Source organism: Thunnus maccoyii, chromosome 22 (genome assembly GCF_910596095.1).
Source record: "Thunnus maccoyii chromosome 22, fThuMac1.1, whole genome shotgun sequence".
In the NCBI taxonomy this organism is placed as follows: domain Eukaryota; kingdom Metazoa; phylum Chordata; class Actinopteri; order Scombriformes; family Scombridae; genus Thunnus; species Thunnus maccoyii.
In genome coordinates this window covers 15,704,717-15,726,011 of record NC_056554.1, presented here as the reverse complement: position 1 = coordinate 15,726,011, position 21,295 = coordinate 15,704,717, and the positions used below count along the sequence as shown (strand labels likewise).

The 21,295-nt window shown below is 41.5% G+C and overlaps 2 protein-coding genes across 3 annotated transcripts in view; one reads left to right on the top strand and one right to left on the bottom strand.

Annotated features, from left to right (window-relative positions):
• Positions 1–914: 914 nt before the first annotated feature.
• Positions 915–12,435, top strand: faah2b (fatty acid amide hydrolase 2b). The gene is made up of 11 exons (XM_042402421.1): positions 915–1,250; positions 2,779–2,861; positions 3,436–3,572; positions 4,039–4,248; positions 5,376–5,495; positions 5,590–5,725; positions 8,017–8,134; positions 8,236–8,355; positions 9,939–10,050; positions 10,405–10,596; positions 11,277–12,435. Exons 1-11 carry the CDS (start codon positions 1,068–1,070, stop codon positions 11,450–11,452), a joined length of 1,587 nt encoding a protein of 528 aa, XP_042258355.1. The 5' UTR covers positions 915–1,067; the 3' UTR covers positions 11,453–12,435.
• Positions 12,436–13,179: 744 nt separating this feature from the next.
• nelfa (negative elongation factor complex member A) overlaps positions 13,180–21,295 on the bottom strand; it is a 65,608-nt gene continuing 57,492 nt past the window's right edge. For both annotated transcript variants that reach the window (XM_042402419.1, XM_042402420.1), the window contains 11 exons: positions 19,586–19,795; positions 18,083–18,254; positions 16,595–16,756; positions 16,296–16,385; positions 15,958–16,085; positions 15,712–15,781; positions 15,507–15,595; positions 15,251–15,359; positions 14,799–15,127; positions 14,415–14,514; positions 13,180–13,454 (listed from right to left, as the gene is read on the bottom strand). In XM_042402419.1, the coding sequence (XP_042258353.1) occupies positions 13,270–13,454; positions 14,415–14,514; positions 14,799–15,127; positions 15,251–15,359; positions 15,507–15,595; positions 15,712–15,781; positions 15,958–16,085; positions 16,296–16,385; positions 16,595–16,756; positions 18,083–18,254; positions 19,586–19,795 (1,644 nt within the window). In that variant the 3' untranslated portion in view covers positions 13,180–13,269. The remainder of the gene's footprint in view (positions 13,455–14,414; positions 14,515–14,798; positions 15,128–15,250; positions 15,360–15,506; positions 15,596–15,711; positions 15,782–15,957; positions 16,086–16,295; positions 16,386–16,594; positions 16,757–18,082; positions 18,255–19,585; positions 19,796–21,295) is intronic.

Genomic DNA, 21,295 nt, shown 5'->3' with positions numbered 1-21,295 from the left:
TGAGCAGCTGACAAGATATACAAGACGTAGATGTATAGATACACACCTGTACAGTGATGCAGTATGTTACATAAAATGATGTTGTGGTGAGTAAATAGTTCACTTTGTTCGGGTTTATTACAGTTCAGAGACAGCAGTAGGAAAAACAGTTTGCTGGTGCAGGAGAGGAGACTTCTGGATCACCTCCCTGATGGAAGTGGAGTAAAGAGTCTGTGGTTTGGGTGTGAAATGATGAAGATGATGATGACCTACACCCTCAGCAGACATTGTTTCTGATGGATGCGGGGCAGCAGGGTGCCGGTGATGTGTTGGGCACCTGACTGTTGTTTTTAGACACTAGAAAAATTGTGAACCTACCCTTTAACCCTTACATACTGTTCATATTATGACCCTTCACAGTATCCCCTCATAATTAGTCTCTATACCAAATTTATGAATCACAAATCATTCATGAATACCTCATCAACCACAGATAAATGGGTGATTAATCTTTAATGAAGCTTTCAGAGAACAGATAGGGTGTATTCTTTAGTTTTTATGCTTTTTGTTTATGGAGAAAAAACGTTTACAATCACATTATATAGCAGCCCTGTCACATAAAACTGGAGAACATAACAATTTCAGTGAATTATATTAAATGTGAAGAATGAAACAGTATTTTTGGACGGTGACTTTTGAATTTTTGAATAAATATGGGTCAAACACTCTTTAAAAACATGTTTGTGCAGCTGATATAAGTTAAGAAAGAAGTCATATAATTCCAGGTAACAGAAAATTGTTTAGGGTGTTTTCTCTGCTCTCAAATGTAAAAATGGGTCAGATTTAAGTCTAAACAGCATGTAAGGGGTTAAGCCAAATACACGGATATCAGATCTTAATCAACTTGGCTCTGGTTTTATTGTGAAGGCAAACTCAGCTCAGTAAACTGTGCTGCTTTGACGCAGCGGCTCATATCTAAATCGTCCAGCCGCTGCATGCTGGGAGACGCGCCGTGTTGGCCCGCAGAGAAGGTGTGACAGAGCCGAGCAACGACCGCTGACCTTCCGTCCTCGCTCCGCGGTGGAAACATGGCACTGAGCCGCCTGGAAAGGGCTCAGGTATGGCTCTTCAAGGCGGTTATGGGAGTCTTATTTGCGCTGTTTCGGTTCCTGTCGCCTCGGAGACCCGCTCCCAGGAAGCTGCCGCCCGTCAACAACCCGCTACTGGTCCTGTCAGCGACGCAGCTCGCCAAGAAGATCCGGCGGAGAGAGGTGTGTGTCGGTCAAAGCAACTCATAACCCCGCCTGGAGGGGCAGATAGACGGGCTGCAGCTGGTCTCATTAGCTTCAATCTATTACAGTCACTTCCTACTTCTACAAGTATTACAGGTTAAAATGAAACTAGACTACATCATCTGTTAGCCGGCAGTCTTTCCATCTATTATGATTTATCTTTTTAAATATCTCTTCATTGCACACATTTCAATTACAAAACCTAGTGCACTGGTCCAGTCTCTAGAGCAGTGGTTCTCTAAGTGGGGTCCGGGGACCCCAAGGGTCTCTTGAGGGGGTTCCAGGTAGAGGGTTCATTCATTTTCACTATAATTACATCCATGAGTAACACAATGACAGCATTTAAGTCTATTTTGGTCATAGGTTTCATGCACTTTCTGTAATATAACATCTAAAAGCAAAAATCTTATCAGATGGGGGTCCGTGGTCTTGTTTGTGTCAGTTTAGGGGTCCTTGATGTGAAAAAGTTTGAGAAGCACTGCTCTAGAGCTCTTTTATCCAGCTCTGCAGTTTTATCATTGTTTCTGAGTCCATATAAGGGCTCCTGGACTTGGAAACGACAATAAAACTGCATCACCTTTGGAGTAACACCTGACACACCCGCGCTTCCTATTAATACACACATGGATTTAAACAGGACAATATATAAGAAGCTCCAGCCTTTTCTAATGCTGCTGAGCCCGTCAGACAGGTATGGGTTGGTCAATGTGTAGGTGCTGTATTATATACTAATTGGGGAGGGGGCGAAACACCTTTAAAAACACCTTTAAAACACTAGAACGTGATTATTGTAAGCTTCACAGGTGATGCAGTGCTATTTTATTAGATTGCAACATATTGTGCAGGAGTTAATACACTATTTATAACTTCTGAAATGTGAATATCTTTGTTTTCTATGATAGTAAACCGAGTTTTGGACTGTTGATGGAAAATTTCAGTCCTCTGAGGATGTTACCTTGAAAGTAATGATGTCGAGTTTTTCTCTTGTATTTTCTGACATAGTCCATGTTCTTCTACTTCTAGTCTCTGAAATTAGAGGATTTGCTTCTGTAAACTAAATATCTCTTGGGTTTTTGACTGTAGCATAATAAGCTTTTTTAAGACATCACTTTGGGCTCTGCAATATTACAAAGGGCCTATTTCATTATTTTCTGACATTTTATAGAATAAACTCTTCATTGATTAATCGATCATGGAAATAATAGTTGCACTCCAACTTTTACACCCTGTTACACGCCCTGTACTTTTTTAGCAGTGGAAAATAAAAAGTTAAAAGACATCAATATGCAATTACTAGTATGAAATATTATTTTTTGTCATCTTTTCTTTGCATTATACACTTTTTTAGGACACTTAAGATGCCATATTTCAACACTTATTTGAAGCTTAAATCTGATCTATGGGAACGATTTGCAAACCAGTGTCAAATTTCACTCGGAGGAATGCATGCATGCATTATGACACCAAAAAAATGAAGAATTATTACATTTTTGGCGTGTTTTTGCAGGTGTCCAGTGTGGAGGTGGTTCAGGTTTACATTGACAGGATCCAGGAAGTCAACCCTTTACTGAACGCTATGGTGAAAGACAGGCAAGAATCGCTCCTCCTCATCTGATTCTTTGCTCTAATGTGCAACATAAGTGCAATGTCATTTTACTGGTTTTGTATTGGTTTTTATTGATTGCATTGGTCTTATTGTGTGTGTGTGTCTGTGTGTGTTTTCAATGCATTAATGATTTTAAAGATGTTTTTTAAGTGTTAAAGTATGTCTGGAGATGATGAGTCCAAGAAAAATTCCCCTAAAGCGACAATAAAGTCTTAAATAAATAATAAGTAAATAAAACCTTCCTATTCTCTTCTCTCTAAAGTATGTCCAAACTTTTGACTGGTACTGTATGTTTTTATTCTCATTATTGAAATTATTTTCTCTATAATTTGCTATTTCCTTTTCTATTTTACTTCCTACACAAAATGTATCATCAATTAATCACTAATGTCATCCAAAAATCTGAAATTTGTGTTGCGTGTATCGAGTATATCAGTTATATAACAACATATAACAGATTCTGACGTTCACAAGTTCTCATCATTGATGTAAAATGTTAAAATCCAGCCTCGTTAAACAGCGTTTGGTCAAGAAATGTAATTTTTCTCTCTTTTCCAGGTTTGCTGCTGCCCTCCAGGAGGCGGCCCAGGTTGATAAGCTGATTGAAGAAGAAACTGGAGGAGAGGAGGTCTTGGAGGACCGACTCCCTTTACTGGGAGTCCCTCTCTCTGTCAAAGAGGCTTTTGCCCTGCAGGGTAACTTCTTGCTATTTAATATCCAGTTTGTCACTTGAAACCAGCAGACAGTTTCTTCTTCTTACACACATCAAATTGTCAATGTTTGAGTCAACGTGACACTGGTGCACGTCCAGCCGCACCCTCTCACTGTATACATACAGCTAATTCCATAATACAAGTGGCTGCAAGTAATGTATGTAAGAATTTGAGGCAGCGTTGTTAATCCTGTTACAAAACCCTGTTATATAAGCCATACTTAGTTTCAGTCAACATTTGAATCTGATCTCAACTTTAGTATTTATGAGTCACTGTTCAGTGGAAAAAATGTAACTTTCTTCTTGCATCATGCTGAGCTCAGTATGACCTTTCTGCTTTACTCAAAGCATAAAAAGACCAAAAAAAACAGCATTTTCAGCAAATGAGAATGAAAGTATTGTGCCAGTCTTGAGCTTTAAGTCTATTTGTCACTCTCTCTTTGCGTCAGGCATGCCCCACACTACAGGTGTGGTCTCAAGGCGAGGAGTTTTGTCCACCGTCGACTCTCCACCGGTGGCCCTGCTGAAGAGAGCTGGAGCCATCCCGCTGGGCGTCACCAACTCCAGCGAGCTGTGCATGTGGTCCGAGTCCCACAACCATCTGTACGGCATCACCAACAACCCGTACGACCTGGAGAGGATACCGGGAGGAAGTTCAGGTCAGCAACTGTTGGTTGAATTATTGGTTGGCGAGTTAAAGGATCGACTTTCTCTTTTATAGAGGGAATCGGACGCTGTTGTTGAGTTAAGGTTCAGAGTCATGAACCATTCATTCAGAGCAGCTTATCGCTGGAGTCTGTGTCTTTGTTTCCAGGAATAGCTCTGGTTTTACCTCATAATCATATTACAGTACACTGCAGACACACAGAGAGGCTCTGTATGGCTTCTAATTGAGCTCAGTGGAATGAAAAAAATATGTTCTGTAAATGAAAAACATGATTTAAAAACTAGAAAACAAGCAAATCGTTGGACTATTCTTTACATGTCCAGGATTAAAGAGTCTTCAGTTGAACTGTAGGTGTAACTTTGTGTTTGGTCATATTTCAAAATGGAGGCTTGCCTTTCTCTAATTTTACAAACATTACTGATATATATGAACATAAACAAACATTAATAAGTACATAAAACATTACACAAATACAATATTGTCTCTTAGAATCCGACTACTTGTGTTGGACCTGATTGTTGTGTCAAAGGTTACGGCAGATAAACAGGAGTTATCATGAAGTTACCACAAAGGTGAATCAGAGGAATGGTAACATGGTAACACTGTTTTTTCACTATTCACAGAAAATGGTGATTGAAGGAATTGGTTTCAGCTTCATGATTTTCCAGTTTAGCCACTGTACCACTAACTGGTTTAGAAATACTACTGGAGCGATACACACTGGGTGTTTTATCTTTTACAGCCTAGTTGCATTTTTTATGATCACATAAAATACTTTTATCAATCAATACTTTCTTAATATAAATGTACATTATATCATAAAACATTTAGGCCTGATAATAGGTGCAGCATGGAGACCACATGATTTTATGCAACAGCGCAGGTTTAAACCCGTTTTAAACCTTAAATCCAGCTAAACGAGTGACAGAGCAACAAGCGCAATAAGAGGCTTCCTGTTTTCTAGCACAGAGATTATAAATCATAACTCTGACTCTAATTTAATGAATCAAATGAACTATTATTAAATGTGCCCTGACTGTGTCCCTGTTTTGTTTGTGTCATGCACAGATGCACAAACTTACCTCGTCTCTCTCTGTTTATGTGCTCTGCTTGTCTCAGGTGGAGAGGGGAGTATCCTGGGAGGAGCAGGTGCGGTCATCGGCGTGGGCTCAGACATCGGCGGCAGCATCCGTATGCCGTGTTTCTTCACCGGAATATTCGGCCATAAAACGACTCCTGGTAAGAGACACTAAACGTATAGAAACATGTAGGTTGCATCATCTGGACTAAAGCATGCGTACAGTGACAGACTGTAACTGATGTGTTTTTGCAGGTGTCGTGTCAAATGAGAACCAGTACCCTCCTTCCTCCGGCAGACAGAATGAATACCTCAGCACTGGTCCCATGTGCCGCTACGCCGAGGACCTGCTGCCCATGCTCAAGATCATGGCAGGACCAAATGCTGAGAAGTGAGAGCTCTGCTAGTGTCCATTGATTCTGACTGAAATCTTTTTTTTTTTTTAACTCAGGGAAGCTTTACAGAGGTTGTTCTTAAACGTATGCTGTAATATGTTGATAGCATCTATTAGGGCTGGGTTTAAAAAATCGATTTTCAGATTTTAAATAGATCTTCATTTGAATGATCCGATATTGATTCATAAAATCCCAAGATTGATCTTTTGATATATGCCTTTCCCTGTAAGTCTCTAATCATGTAAGTCTTGTGTGGCCAGCCTTTGGTTCTTCATGCAATGAGATCAGGCCACGTGAGAGACTAGTGAACCTCAAAAAACATGGATTTAAAAACTATGGAGACAGATAAGAGCTGGACAAAAGCAAATCTATATGTAAGTTGTGCAAGAGAGATAGGTGAAATATTATCTCTCTCTCTCTTTCCCAGGGCCCGGACTGCTGTTTAGATTTTGTTGTGTTCTCCCACTACATTTACCCTGTTGAAATGTACACATTGCAGTACTTGATTTATCACCTGCAACTACACGGATATAAATACAGATATAATCTTGACACTAACTAAAAGTAATAACGCACCGCACCCTCTGCACTAAAGAAAGCACTTGTATTATTTTTATCTGGTCACTCAATACTTGCTGACTGTAGAGTCTGTAGAGATGCACTATATTGTGTTGACTGCCGTAGTGTGTTGGTCATCTCTCTTCTAAAGGAATCTCTGTATGTATATATATATATGTATGTATGTCCTTTGCGAATCTCTTGATCCGTTCATCCTATCGACTCCACACTTGGTGGGTGTATGGCTGGGGACCAAAGGGAGTGCAGTGTCGACTTTGGTGCAATTTGGACACATGATACGTTTAATATTAAAAAACACTGAATGAACCAGTGATCAGCGAGCCACTCCGCTCTGTGCAGGGGCAGGGCGGAGCTTCAGGGCTCTATCAACTGACTCCAGCATGTCAGGGACGAGGCGTGACACGAATCAGATAAAAGTGTTCTAAAAAGAGAAAAGTAGACAGTGAAAACAGAGCATTTAATCAAGAATGTATACTCTTACCCTGTGTCTAGACAGAAAGCATAGCGTTAGCAGCACGTTTAGCAGATCAGCAGCAGCGAGTGAACCGTTGTGTCTACACAGGAGGCGTTCAGGTACATTGTTGAGTGTTGGTCACCCGTGTCTTGGAAGCGCTCAGAGGCCAATACACAATGACTGTAGTTACATGCGTAAAACAAAGGAAATACTTCCCATGGGCAGTTCAAAACCAGTTTGTCTCATATGTCAAAGCACAAATCTTTGGAGCAAACATACCCACTCAAATCTGAACTGAAGGCACAGAAAGTAGGAAGGATTTAAAAGCCAAATGTGATCGATCCACTTGAATTTAAGATGCACATTATTTTATTTTTAAACGCAGCCCTTATTTTACTTGAAATGAGAAAAGAACATTTATTTACTATCAGAATACTTATTGTTTATAAGAACTGTGTATAATAGAGTGTTAGTTTCTTTCATGTTGTTGGTGTTTATACTCATTCACACATCATATCAACTGTATTAATTTTTCTATGTGTTGAAGCAGCGGCCGGAGGCCAAGCAATCGGCCCGTTCTGAACAGGCACTGCACTAGTATTAGATGAAAAGTACATTGATGTAACTGCTTTGGGTTACTTGTACAATTTACAGCATTGGTTCTCTGAGAATCTCTTTCATATCCAAGCAAAATTGGTATTGTAACCGATATATCTCCAATCGAATCGATATCGAATAGGAAATCGAATTGAATCGGGACCTTGTGAATCAGAATCGAATCGATCCGGGAAGTCAGTGGCGATACCCAGTGCTGACATGTAAAGTTATTGCTTAGAAGCAAATATGACGGTCATCATAGGAGGCACACACACACCCTAAATTCTTTGCAGGTGCTCAGTAACAATAATCTGCTCAAACAAACACCTGCACACTGCTATTTTATTCCTAATTCTTTTCTTCTACGTGGACAGGCTGATGTTTTGATTGCAAATGTTCTTTGTCAGGTAAAGGTGAGTGTGTGTGTGGGTGTGAGGCAAATATAGTGTTTAACAATGTAAATCTCCTTATTCACTCAGATGGCGAAACCTTAAGTGAATGCAAAGACCTTAACCACAAGGCCAAGAGTTGGGTGTGGTTTGTTTGACTTGACAGTGTTTAAGCTCAAATGTCAGAGGAGTGGCAGGATTCAACAAAGGTCTTTGTGCATCCATGTTTGTCTCATATACTGTGTGCGGTTTGCACATGTGCACACAGGTTGTCGTTGAACACGAAGGTTGACCTGAAGAAGCTGCGGTTCTTCACCATCCCTCACGATGGCGGAGCTCTTCTGACCCGCCCCGTCAGCAAAGAGCTGATGCAGATCCAGCGGGAGGTGTGTTGAATCCTTTCAGTCAAATTAACTTCTGAAGAGTCTGGAAAACTGGACATCAGGGATTATTTTAAAATTAAAATCCTCATTTTGGTGTTTTCCAGGTGGTGCAGCGTCTGGAGGCCGATTTCGGGGTCAAGGTCCAAGAGGTGAAACTCCCTGGGCTCCGATACAGCTTCCAGATCTGGGACACCTACATGGGTCTTCCTGACAAAGAAGGCAAAGTAAGTCTACCTGACAACCTGATCCCGTGCTGCGTACCCTTGCATGTCTGTCCAGTGTTATATCAGGTTTCCTTATAGTAGAATGAAGATGAACAGGAAAGACTGGAGGGAAACAGGCTTCAGTTACTTTGAAATTAAGACTCTTTCTGATGGGACGACTTTGGGAGTGAAGGAAAGCAGGCCGAGGCCAAGTCGGAGTCACAGCACCTATTGTAGTCTGCAGCCCAGAAATGGTTCACTAATCTGTTTAGCTACCAGGGCACAGTATTATACACACACACACTCTCTCTCATTATACAGGCTGCCTTGACTTGTACACATTTATTTTGGTATGAACAGAAATGTGTATTCAGTTTAAGATAATGGCAGGTTTGATAAATTTTTAAATCATTATTCGTTTTTTCCCCAATTGTGGTGTGGAGCACAGACAGAACATACAATCATAACAAAATGAGAGCACATAACATGGCTAAAGTACAAGAAATGTTACTTAAAGGACCAGTGTGCAGAATTTAGTGGCATCTAGCAGAATGGACTTGGCAGAAATGGAATATAATATTCATAAGTATGTTTTAATTAATGTATAATCACCTGAAAATAAGAATTGTTGAGCCCTTTATATCTGCATAGGGAGCAGGTCTTCTTCCACAGAGTCTGCCAAGTTGCACCGCCATGTTTCTACAGTAGCCTGGAATGGACATAACAAACACCGCCTTTAGAGGGCCTTTAGTGTTTTTTGTGGTTGACAGTTGGTTGCAGCCTGCAGCCTCGCCGCTAGATGTCACTAAATCATGAACACTGCACCTTTAAACAATGGAAGTATATTTTTCAAAAAGGCACTTAATTCACAAATAACGTTTGGCTTATCTGGTTGTAATAACATTAATTTAAACATAAACATTCAAGCCCACTTTTTAAAAAATAACAGTTACACAGCAATGCAGCTCTCTGTCCTCATGATAGTGACTCTATTTCAACATGATTTATGGAGTTTTTCAGTAAAATTGTCAAATTTTGAGCAGTGTCGCATCTTAACTCCAAAATGTGCCTCGTGTACAAGTGTGAGCAGACCTGCTTAATTATTCCAATATAAAAAAAACCCAAAAACTTGCTCTGAAAGTCCACAGATGGGATGTATTAAGTGTTAACTGCTTCATGACCTTTTTACAAAATGTCTGATTGCTGAAAGCTCTTTTATTCCAGCTCCTCTCTTTTACCTTTTTTCTTTTTGTGGGTTTTAAGAACAATAATTCAGTGAAGCTAGCGTGTGCTGCTATTTCTAGCTAATATTTTGTGGTCCGTACAAGCGTGTATTATTATTCGTGACTGATAAATCACTCACTTGTGCTATAAAAAGCCTGGTACTGAGCTAAAACCCTCACAGTACAATAAGGGCACTAACACAGGCCTGTGTTCACAGCATAATAGTGGGGAGTCGACAAAGTGAGACGTCCAGCGGCAGCAGAAAACAGCGATCATATGACTGTTTCTCTGACATGTGAAGAGAAACAGAACAGCTCTGTGGTCACTGAAACATAATAAACACACACAGAAACAAAAATTTTAAAATTTTTTCCCTCTAGCCTCCTCAGCCGTTTGTTGAGCTGATGGGAGAACCTGGACGGCCGGTGTGGCCTGTGTGGGAGCTGCTGAAATGGACGATGGGAAAATCAGAGCACACCATGGCTGCTATCGGTAAGAGGCAGGAACATAACTTTTATTTAGGACTGCAGCTAACAATTTTTATTATCCATTAATCTATAAAGCATCAGGAAACAGTGAAAATGTCAGTATGACTAAAAAAAGTTAATTTGATGGCTGTAATGAAATGTTTATTATATACTGTGAAGTATTATAGATTTAGTAATATAGATTATTTAAATGACAAATGCAGTTTTGAAAACAAATGTGAGTTATGGTGTTAAAATGAAAAGAACAAGTAGATGGTCATAAAATCCATCATGTCCTTATTTGTAGCTGCATAAATAAAGACTCAGCTGTCCTAAAGCTGCAGCTGAACCGGACTGTATGTGTCTCTGGGGTCTTCAGGTCTGGCCCTGCTGGAAATGGCGCATGGATCCAAACCCGCTTCCCCCTTCATCATCCAGCAGAAGGAGAAGCTGCAGAAGGAGGTGGAGGAGCTGCTGGGGACCGACGGAGTTTTTCTTTACCCCTCGCATCCAAGAGTGGCGCCCAAACACCACCACCCGCTCTTCAGACCCTTTGACTTCTCCTACACCGGTATGTGATCCTCCGCTTCTCCTCTGCTCTCTGCTGTCCTGCCTCGACTAGTAAAGCTACCGCACCGCGCTAGTTTGGACTCGGCGAAGCATGAAACAGCAGAGCAAAGAAAACTTTACTTGCAACACGACTCATTTTTAAGATTTTGCAGTTGAAGTTAAGTCTTTATTTTTTTAGCCCAAACATAAAAAAGCATCGCTGTTTGGTTATTGGGTCATAACACTTTGTCTGGTTGGATAACTTCCATTATTCTTCCACCTACTTTTGTCATTATTCTTGATTTAGTTGATCGTATTCTATACATCCACATATTTACACATGTATACAAACACAGTCCTGCTGTTAACTTTATTCCTGACTCACTCGACACTGTTTTGAAATAAAATCCAACAGTATATTCTGTCCTTCCGTTAACACATTTGAATTAATTATTCTTTTGTTTTTTTTGGTCTGTGCCTCCTTTGATGGCACTTTTTGTGCTTTTCACAAAGTCATTTCACTTAACAGAATAAGCCTAACAGCTTTAAAAGCACAAGATTATAAAAAATTTCTCCTCATTTCTGTCATCTTAAAGCATTTTATTCCATTAAACGCTCCACTAGAACTATCAAACACTCTCTGGTTGAGCTGTCCAGCCTTTAAAACTTTATTTCCACGTACCTTTTCATTTTTATCCGCAGGTATAATCAACATCCTCGGGCTGCCGGTCACCCAGTGCCCTCTGGGTCTGAACGAGGAGGGTCTGCCCATGGGCGTACAGGTCGTGGCTGGGAAGCTGCAGGACCGTCTGCCTCTCGCTGTGGCGCTCTACTTGGAGAAGGCGTTCGGAGGCTGGAGGGACCCCGGAGCCAACTAAACGCCCCCACACATACACACACAGTCTCACCCGCTAACAGCCATTACCAAACCTCCAGACTGGAGCAGGTTGGATCAAAGTTCGTGGTGCACTGTAATTGCCTTGATGCTTTGCTGTAGTACACGGACACCAAGAGGTACAATCAGCACGTTGAATGTTCAGGTGGAAGAGGTTGATCTTTGCACTGTCATGGTTTTATCATTTACCCTGTTTAGGGACTTTTTTTTTGTCATGAGCACGAGCTTTAAAAGAATTGATTTTATATTAGTGGTGATATCTTTAATGAGGCATTCACATTATCACGCGAATAAACAAGGTTTTTGTGCGCTACATGACTTAATATGCAATGTTTGATCAGGACATATAAGTCTTCTGTGTGTGTAGTGTAAAATAGCAGATACCTGTTCATTATAGAACATGGAAAGAACTCACGCAAATAGTTTTTCCTCTATTTTATACAGATATACGGTTACATGTGTATGTGCAGTAGGTCTAACTACTGTTGATTAACTCTCAAAAGGTCAGTTAGTGGAAGGTTCGAGGTTTTAAATGCCTTGCACGCACACACAAGTGTTACTTTGATTAATTAGACGTGTGCTCCGGTTCAGGCTGAGTGGAGCGATGCTGACAACACCTGACTCCATATACATTAAAGAAACATAAAGCTGTAACTTGTCCTGCACTCACAGGCGCAACCAGTCAAAGGGAGACGACAATCAAGCAGAATAAGTGTGAACACCTGAGCTGGTGTGTACAATACATGTGTAGGTGCTTTTAATTAATTGCTAAAGCTAAACAACAGACGACAGAATAATCGGCATCCTTGACACCAACGCGGGACGTCAAAATGTTTTCAGTATGGACCGTTAAACATGCAAAACCTCTCCTGCGTGATAATGTGAATGCTTGCAGTTAATCGACTGTGGTGCCTGTTTTATGCTGCAACTCATCTGTTTCAGATAATAAATGGTCTGAATCTTTAACCTCATCTCTTCTTTAACAAAACACACTTTTGTCCAACCTGCGTTTAGTTGAATCAAACTGGTTCGCCCAGTTTTTCCTGTGTGAAAAGAGAAAACCAGAGCAACCGAACTAAAGGTTTGAAAAGGCTCTTGAGACAAATACCAAAACGCCCCCCTGGAGTCTGTTGTCACTTTATTTTCTTCCCTTCTTTTGAAAAAAAAAAAAAAGGATGAAAAATTATTGAACATCTACCAGAAGGCTCCAAAACAGAACTTGACAGCATTAAGAACTATGCACCGCTCATATTTTTTGGTCACCTCTAGGATGACTGTCATAATTGTTCTCCTTTCTTGTCACAAACCGTGAATCTGTTCTGAAAGGTAGAAGAAGCGTCACATTCATACAGTAAAATACAGACAGCTCGTCTTTTTTCTTCTTTCTAGACACGTGACATGCTTGTACTTCGGAGTACAAATGTTGAAAAGTGTCTGCCGTGAGAATCGTTCCTCTGCTCAGACTCTTATAGCTCACTCTCTCAACCGTCCTGACCACAGCATCATCCTGGAATCAGAGGTGACTTAAAAACAGAAACAATAAAAGGATAAGGGAAACAACCCCCCCTACCACCCTCCCCTCCCCCCCCCAAAAAATTACAGAAATATTCTTCAAAGAGTCCTGCATTTTGGCGGTGCAGGAAAAGGGAGGACCTTTCTCTCCTTGACGATCTCTCACCCTCCCAGTGCTTGATTTGGCCCAAATGTGTATGCAAATACTTGTATGTGTGTAAACATGTTTCTGAAGTGAAGAAATGTCGAATGTGCTGAGCGAGTGACTCCTCCTCCTCCTGTTGCGCCTCAGGAGGTGTTGGTGATGGGTTTGTATTTCTTGAGGCGGGTCCACTGTCCTGTGGAGTAGTTCATTTCGAAGACTGTGTCCACCAGCATGGTGGTGCTGCCGGTGCCGTCGGCTTTGGGCAGAACCTCCGTGTGTTCGCTCAGTTTGATCTGGATGATGTCCCCCTGCTCCGGGCACGGGTTCTCTGCAGGACAGACGGGAGGATGCACACTGGTTACTACTGGTAACAAGGTGACTGTCTAGAAATCATCAGGAACACTTTCAGCTGTGTAGTGGGTTCATGCCGTTAAAATCATTTACTTATTAACTCATCTGGAACTCAGTTTCCTCTTACTCGCTCATCTCTGTACTTGGACGGAGTTAAAGACTTTTTTTGCATTCATCCTACGCTGAAATATCACTTTACAATGTAAAACTCATTATGCAAAGTTGACTTTCAGTTCTGGTTTCCTGTTCAGTTCACACTGTCTTCAACAAACTAAGAGGTGTCAATACACAGTTATACAGCCTGACAAGTGAGACATTCATCGACCAGTTTGGCATAAAAATGACTTCTACCATCAGAAAATCCTGTGGTTGGTCAGTTTGCTTGAACAACAAACTGCACCTGAGACCTCATGGTCTTGGTCCAGGTGTTTGTCCCTCAACAGAGTTAAGATTCACACTAATCTAAATGAACCAAATCAAACGGGCAACTGGACCAGTTTGTTTAAATTGTATTGAACAGGTGTTCTGAATGTTATTTAAACCAAGCTAAGACATTTGCTTTTTATCTTTATATGGAAATTTTTATTCTTTGGTCTGCTTGTAAAAACAAGGCAGTTTATTTATTCACATAAGAGTCTCTTATTTGCATTCTACAATTTAGGCATTTGATCTTAAAAGTATTGTTAGTCAGAGTGCTCTGGTAGTCTACTGGTTAAGCAGCGTGCCATATTACTGTCTGCTGTTCCCTCTCTCTCCTCTTGTTTCCTGTTATCTCTCGAGTAAAGGAATAAAATGCCCCAGAAAAAAATTATAAAAAAAGTTTTCTAAGTCTATGAAATACAGTGGCTACAGTAATTAGCTGACTGTATTGTTACAACCCTACAAGGAATTTAAACTTTCATTTTTATTCAGGCAGCTGGACAGATGACTTGCGTACCTCTGGATCCAGCCATGAAGCCCAGAATGAGGGCCTTCTCTGGTCTGGTGACCTTGTTGGCCGTCTTGAACATCTCCTGGGCAGCGTACATCTGGTCTCTCTGAGGAGCGGACACAGCATGCAACAGAACATTAAGCTGGCTGAGGAGAACACTGAGAGCTTCAATACATACAGTAGTTCTGAATTTCTAAAAATGGGATAAATGAGACTATTTACTGTCCAAAATATGAACACGTTCCTGAAAGAAATATCCTATTAAAGACATATTCTACACCATATACAGATCATATAAACAGGTAATCAATAAGTACACAATTCAGTGGACAGATTCAATAATACTGAAGTCTTTAGAGGCGTCAATGTTACCCCGACTCTCCTTCTTACCGTGAGTGAGAGATTCTTTTTGGGCTGGGGCTGTGGTGGCGTGGGGGTTGGTGTCGGTGTAGGAGTCTGAGGTGTGCTGGGAGGCTGGGTGGGGGTCTCGGGTTGGCTGGCAGTCGCAGCTGCTGGGGGCCCGTTGCTGGCGGGGGTGGAGGCTGGCGTGCTGGGGGATGTGGGGGTTGCGGGGTTTGCCGTGGTGCTCGCGTTGTACATCGGCGTCCTCTGTTTGTACTGGCCTGGTAAGGTGGCGGTGGCGCCGGCGCCCGCTGTCGCTGACTCCTCCGGTTGGCGAGCCGACTGCAGCGTGTCCCGTCCCGAACCGCCTGCGTTTGCTTTAGAGGAGGATGGTGAGGGAAAGACATTGTGAGGTTTTGTCTTTTTTCTTCACCTCCTTGCACTATTAAATATATGTGAGTATTGTTTTGAGCGCTGGATGCCTCGTGATGGTCTCTAACCTGGCTGTGCCTCTGAGCTGGGAATGTAGGAGGAGGAAGGAACCATGCTGGGTGTGGCCGGTAGGTAGCTGGTGGACGGCAGAGGGTTCTCGTTTAACGCCCCAAGTTTCTGAAAGACAAAAACAACAGTGAGCTTTTTTTACAACAGCGTTTATTATGATAGAGAGAGAAAAACAGATTTAAACAGAAGGATCAGTGAGGGAGGAAAAGGTGGATTTAAAACAGTCTGTGTGTGAGTGTATGTAGAGTTAAGTACCTGTGCAGAGACGAGGCCAGCAGCGTAGTCGGGTGTGGTGTTTTCCACCACTGCTTCTTCTTTGGCTGCTTTCTCTCCGGCTTCCGTTTCTACAGCAGGAAAAAACATCATTTGAATCTCAACGTAATTACAAATTTTCTTGGCTCATAAGTTCAGCACATTTGAGTCATTTGGTGGACTGATGGAAGGCTGGAAATATAATTACCCAAAGTCTTTCTTCTCCTCTTAGCTTCTCTTCCAGCTCCGACCATGTCCAGCTCTGAAATGTCTAACAGCTGAAAAGAATTTAAAAAACAAGTAAATCATGAGACATAAAAACACAGATCATGCAGGAACTGAATGATGATGAAACACGACCACGTAACGACTGACGCAGAAGCGGTAAATAAAAGTTCATTACATACAGTCATAATGAATACCATTAGGCAGGGCTTAGTAAATGTCATATTACCTTGACCCCTCTCTCCTTGCGCAGGGGCGTCCGTGCAGGGGCAATAGGTGTGCGGTTACTGGGGGGGCTGAACATACTGGGGGCAGTGGGGCTGCGAAACGGGGCCTTGGGAATCCCCTTGAGAGGTGCTGCCATAAAAACATTGAAACATTTATCAGTAACATGAACAGAAAGTTCATGTCGGCTGTCGTTTGAAACCTGAGATACTTTGTTGTACTTTCATGACCTAAATGAAGACACTTTAAAGTGCTTACTCATGAACCTAAGGTACGGATTTTTAAATCTGTGTGTGTGTGTGTGTGTGTGTGTGTGTGTGCATTTATTAGTCTTCAACTCACTAGTAGTGTCAATCTTTTTGACCAAGCCTCTCCCTTTGGCATGAAAAGGCACTCCGGCTGTCTTTTTCAGCTGCTGGGCCGTCTCTGTGGCTGCAACAGAAAATAAAAATAAACTTAAAAAAATGCACAAATGCAGTTTCTTACATTTTAAGTCTAATGTTATGATCCAAAGGGAAACCTGATCCACCTCTCTGGCACAATGAAGGTGTAAACAAATGCCTAAAGATTCAAATATTCCAGCAACAAATCACAAAAAGACAGAAACGTCCCCGATGCTTCCAAATACTGGTGTAACTTACATTTCTGTAGCAGCTCTGCTCTGAGGGTTGCACTCTTGGGCTTTCTCTTCAGCTGGAAATGTTTAACGGGGGGTGTGAGGGGTCCCACCAGAGTGGTCAACGCACTCTTGTTCAGGTACTGGCACTCCAGAGGAAGCATGGCAGACGCCTCGCACTCGCCCACTGTGGATGGAGGACGGGAAACGTTTACAATTTATAACAGGACATGCGCTCAGAAGTCTCATTCATTCATTCATATCGTCTGTCTGCGACTGGTGTGCACGTTTAACATTCACTTCACTATCTCACCTGCCAAAATTCAATGGCTTCTTTTGTGTTAGAAAATCCAGACTGTCGGCAATAATAAAGAATATCTTTGAATTACAATGCTTCAGCCAATGTGTCCAGCTGGTAAAAAGGTTCAATATCTTGTTCTGGAAAGGATAAAGCCACCCATTGTTGTGGATATTCAGGAGGATAAATCAATTTCCTGTCACAACAAGCAACCGCTGTCTTGTCATGTCCTGAGTGAAACCACTAAACGTGGCGCGCGGCAATTATTATGAGGACACGGCTGACATAACTTCAAGCAGATACTGTAGATATAGAGATATTAGATTACTGTGTAGCAAATGCTGAATACAAAGCAAACTGCAATAAACATCTGTATAAATATTGCCTCTGTAAATCTTCTCTACAGATGTTTTCTTGGCTCGGCTTTCAGTTCCCTGTTAAATGAGCCGAGCATGTTTCATATGACGGCGTCACCAGTCATAGATGTCATGAAAACAAATTCTCACACGAAACACGTCACTGTCAGCCACTTTGGTGCCACTTTTAAAAGCTTTTAGCTAAACTGTGGTGTAAATACTGCTGCATAAGCACATTTACTACATGCAATAAAAACATTTCAATACAGACCAGTTCTTGTGGTTTCTATTTACTCTAATCTCCTTTTACAAACACGATGCTAAGAGGAAATCCAAATTCAAATAAGGGCCCATTGAAAATCAAATGAGGTGCATGTTAACAGTCACATTACACTTCCTTCCTATGATTAATTGCTCTGTGCCGCGTTCGCTTCTTCTGAGGGCTGCACGAGAGACTCGCAGTTCACTTTTGATCGTGCAGATGTGCTCAGACCGCCAATAGAAACACTGCTGCACTGTGTTTGGGAAAGTTATTCTACAAAGTTTGTTTCATCACCATGTTTAGTACATTATCACACTATCAGACTGCAAACACAAGCGTCACATTCATGCTCAGTTAAGTGTTTATTTATTACCTGCATCAGATACATGACATCATACCTGTTTTTATCTTTTCATAGCGTATAGGTATAAATACAACTTTTCCAGAGAAGTTGGCTGACTAATATGGCCAGATCAGTCATTATATTAGAAATTATGTTTACTTATATTTACATTTTTCAAAATATGGGGACAATTTCCCAGTGGCAGTCAGAGAGGGGGACACCGCAGCTGAAGAAACAACCATACATCTCCTCACCTTTCTCCCTGAGCTCTCCGAGGATGTCCTGAACATTTGGATTCTGCTCCTCTAAGTCCAGATTGAGAGAGCCGGTCTCCGGGAAGGACTTAAGGATGTCTGCAACCATCAGCACCCAGGGCTCTGAATCCACCGTGGCCAGCTGGATTATCTCCGACAAGGCCTCCTTCATCTGGAAAAAGAGGAGGGAAATGTTAGTGAAAGCCCCTTAACAAAAGATTGCCTAACGCTGATTATTGATACATGACTTATCACCGTTTAATTACTATTTTTATTGACTGATTAATCGTTCCAGTGTTTTTGTGATTAAGAGTTTATTGAACCGAGAAAAATAAAAGACAAATGCCCACCAGAAACCCAGGTCTCTGTCTTTAATTTACTTATTTGAATGCAGGACCTTCTCAAGTTTGTCTTAAAACAACAATCAGGTGTCTGTATGAACACTGAAAGAGGTTTTCCTCGCTGTAATCATTCCTCCTGTTCATACTGGCTATTACACATAGCAGACATAGCACACATTTACAGTCTTTTTAGCATCACATTCCCTCTTTGTGTTTCCCTGTTGAGTTGCGGCTGAAGTACAGTAACAAAAGGGGGACTCTGGCACTAAAGAGACTGTGACATTGAAACATATATACTTGACTTGACTCATTTAGACGGCTGAAGCTTCAGATAAAGTTTTAAATACATTTTTTGCACAGGAGGAGGTTTGTGGATTTTTGTCCCTCATCGCTTAGATTGCAAGTGCATTATGAAGGGATCTTCTAATGGTCAGTATGAACAGGACGAATGATTACAGCAAGAAAAACATGCATCAGTGTTCATTTAGGCGCCTTACTGTTGTTTTAAGACAGACTTGAAAATCAGTGAACCTGTCCTTTAATTCTTCCTCCACTGATGGAAAGACAATTTCACTTTGAGGAATAGAGACTAATAAAAAAAGTCTCAGCTTGAAGATGTGCTTCTCATCAACCTGTCTGAATATGCAGCACTTACTGATGACGAGTATCTAACATTTTAAGCAGCTACACAAGTGATATGTCGGACTGGGAGCTGGTACCGCCCTCTAGCTCTCTCTTAGTTAGCTCTGAGTTGAGCCCATCCCACCATAATGTCTGTGCGGGAACCGCCGGGCTAATGTACCACCGCTGAAAAAAAAACAGACGCAATTATATGCTGACAACAAGCAGTCGTGTAGCCACCTGGCGTTAACGTGAATCCGTGTACACGTTGGTCGCTAGAAAGATCAGACGCAGAAATATCAGCTTGCAGCTTTTTTTAACGGTAGCTTAACTGTTTTAACCGTCGCCAGGATTTAAAATAGCAAGCTAAAGTTACCGTTAGTAGTTAATTAGTGAGGTGAGATGTTTCATATGCATGTCTAAAACACTCGCTAAGACAGCAATGTTTTGATTTAGAGCAACTATTCGGGGGTTGAGCTGTTTTCTTAGTAGTTTTATCTGATTTAATAGCTGCTCAGGCTAACCGAGAGCTAACACCCACCTCGTCAACGGTCCGCCGGGGAAGATGCAGCATCCCGAGCAGCAGTTTCAGCTTCACCGGCGGCGATAAGCTCGAAAAGCACAGCCGTATGTTGTCTATTACGGACACGGTGAGGAGAGAGGCGATGCTCGGAGGCGTCCACAGCTCGTCCGTGGATCCTAGTTTGTTGTGAAGCCACAGGCCGGTGTCGCTGTCCTTCATCGACGCCATCTTGGGAAAAGAAGTGTTTTGAGTTCGGGCATTTTAACAGGCTACCTAAGAAAACAGCAGTCAGGACCCCGCCCACACCGGGGCGGGTCGCATTTATCACCGTTGAACCATGAAAAACTTGAGCTAAAACAGGTGTATTTACTTCTTAATACCAAAGCTATAATACTATTTTATGTTAAAGATCCCCTCCCGACATATTTTAAGATGTATATAAATGACTCTACTTTGAATAATAATTTGTGTCTGATATAGTTTTTCTACAAAAAAGTTAAATTATCTTGTTAAAATCCTTAAAATTACACTTCCTTTTTCTCCCTCCAACTTCACTGTAAAGTCCATTCTCAGTGTGTATGCAGTGGAGGCTCCGAGTTTCCACATCACACTTGTATAAGTTGAATATTAGACCAGGATTGGCTTCCAATCTATTTGTGATGTCACAAATCCTGCTCATAGGCCCACCCTTTAAAATTGGATTTTCAATTAGCACAGTGAAACTTTCCTCCCTCAGCAGATGAATGTGGAAACAGCTGTCTAGTGTCAAACTCTGCACAGTGAAGCTCAAACATCTAAGTGACAAAACAATAAGAAAAACACACTTCTGAGTGAAGGGGGGCTTTAGTAAAGTAAAAATTTAACTCAAGTATGGGCGTAACTGACAGAGAAGTTCATATTAGTTAATTTAGTCCATATTTATTCATTGCACTGCACTCATCTTGCACAGTACCAACCAGACTACAACTCCATATGTAAGGCTTGTGGCTAAGTGGTGGAAAGTAACTAAGTGCATTTACACAAGTACTGTACTTAAAGCACAATTTTGAGGTACTTTACTTGAGTATTTCCATTTTATTTCCGTCTATCCATTTTATGAATGAAGCATCTTCCTACTAAAAAAGGACATCCAAATCTGTGCTCTTGTGACTGTCAGCCCGTGATAAGGGCCACAAGCACACTCTCATTTTATCTCCACAGTTTACATAGCAAAGAGTTTAAGTGAAAATCAACCTGTGGATTTTCAAAGGAAAGAGCCAAAGGCCTGGTTGTAATTTCTGTTTAATGCATGAGTGTTATGATACACTGTACTGAGCAAAAGTTTTAGGTGCTTTAGATTTTTATACACTATGAAATACCATCAGGGAGGCATCTGGTCAGTCTCAAATTTATTCTGCAGCTTGACAATGACCCAAACATGCAGCCAGAGTCATAAAGAAATGTCTTCACCTACAAGGAGAACAAAGTGTCCTGTAACAGATGGTTTGGCCCCCACAGAACCCTGATTTCAACATCATGAAGTCAGTCTGGGAAGAAGATGACATGAAGAGACAGAAACAACTGAGATGCCTTAATCCATCCACAGAAGAACTGTGGCAACTTCTCCGAGATGCAGGAACAACCGACCTGCCAAGTACCTTGAAAAACTGCAGGTGTGCCAAGGAGAACTGGTGCTGATTTATAGGCAAAGTGTGCTCACACCAAATATTAATTTCATTTAGGTTTTTT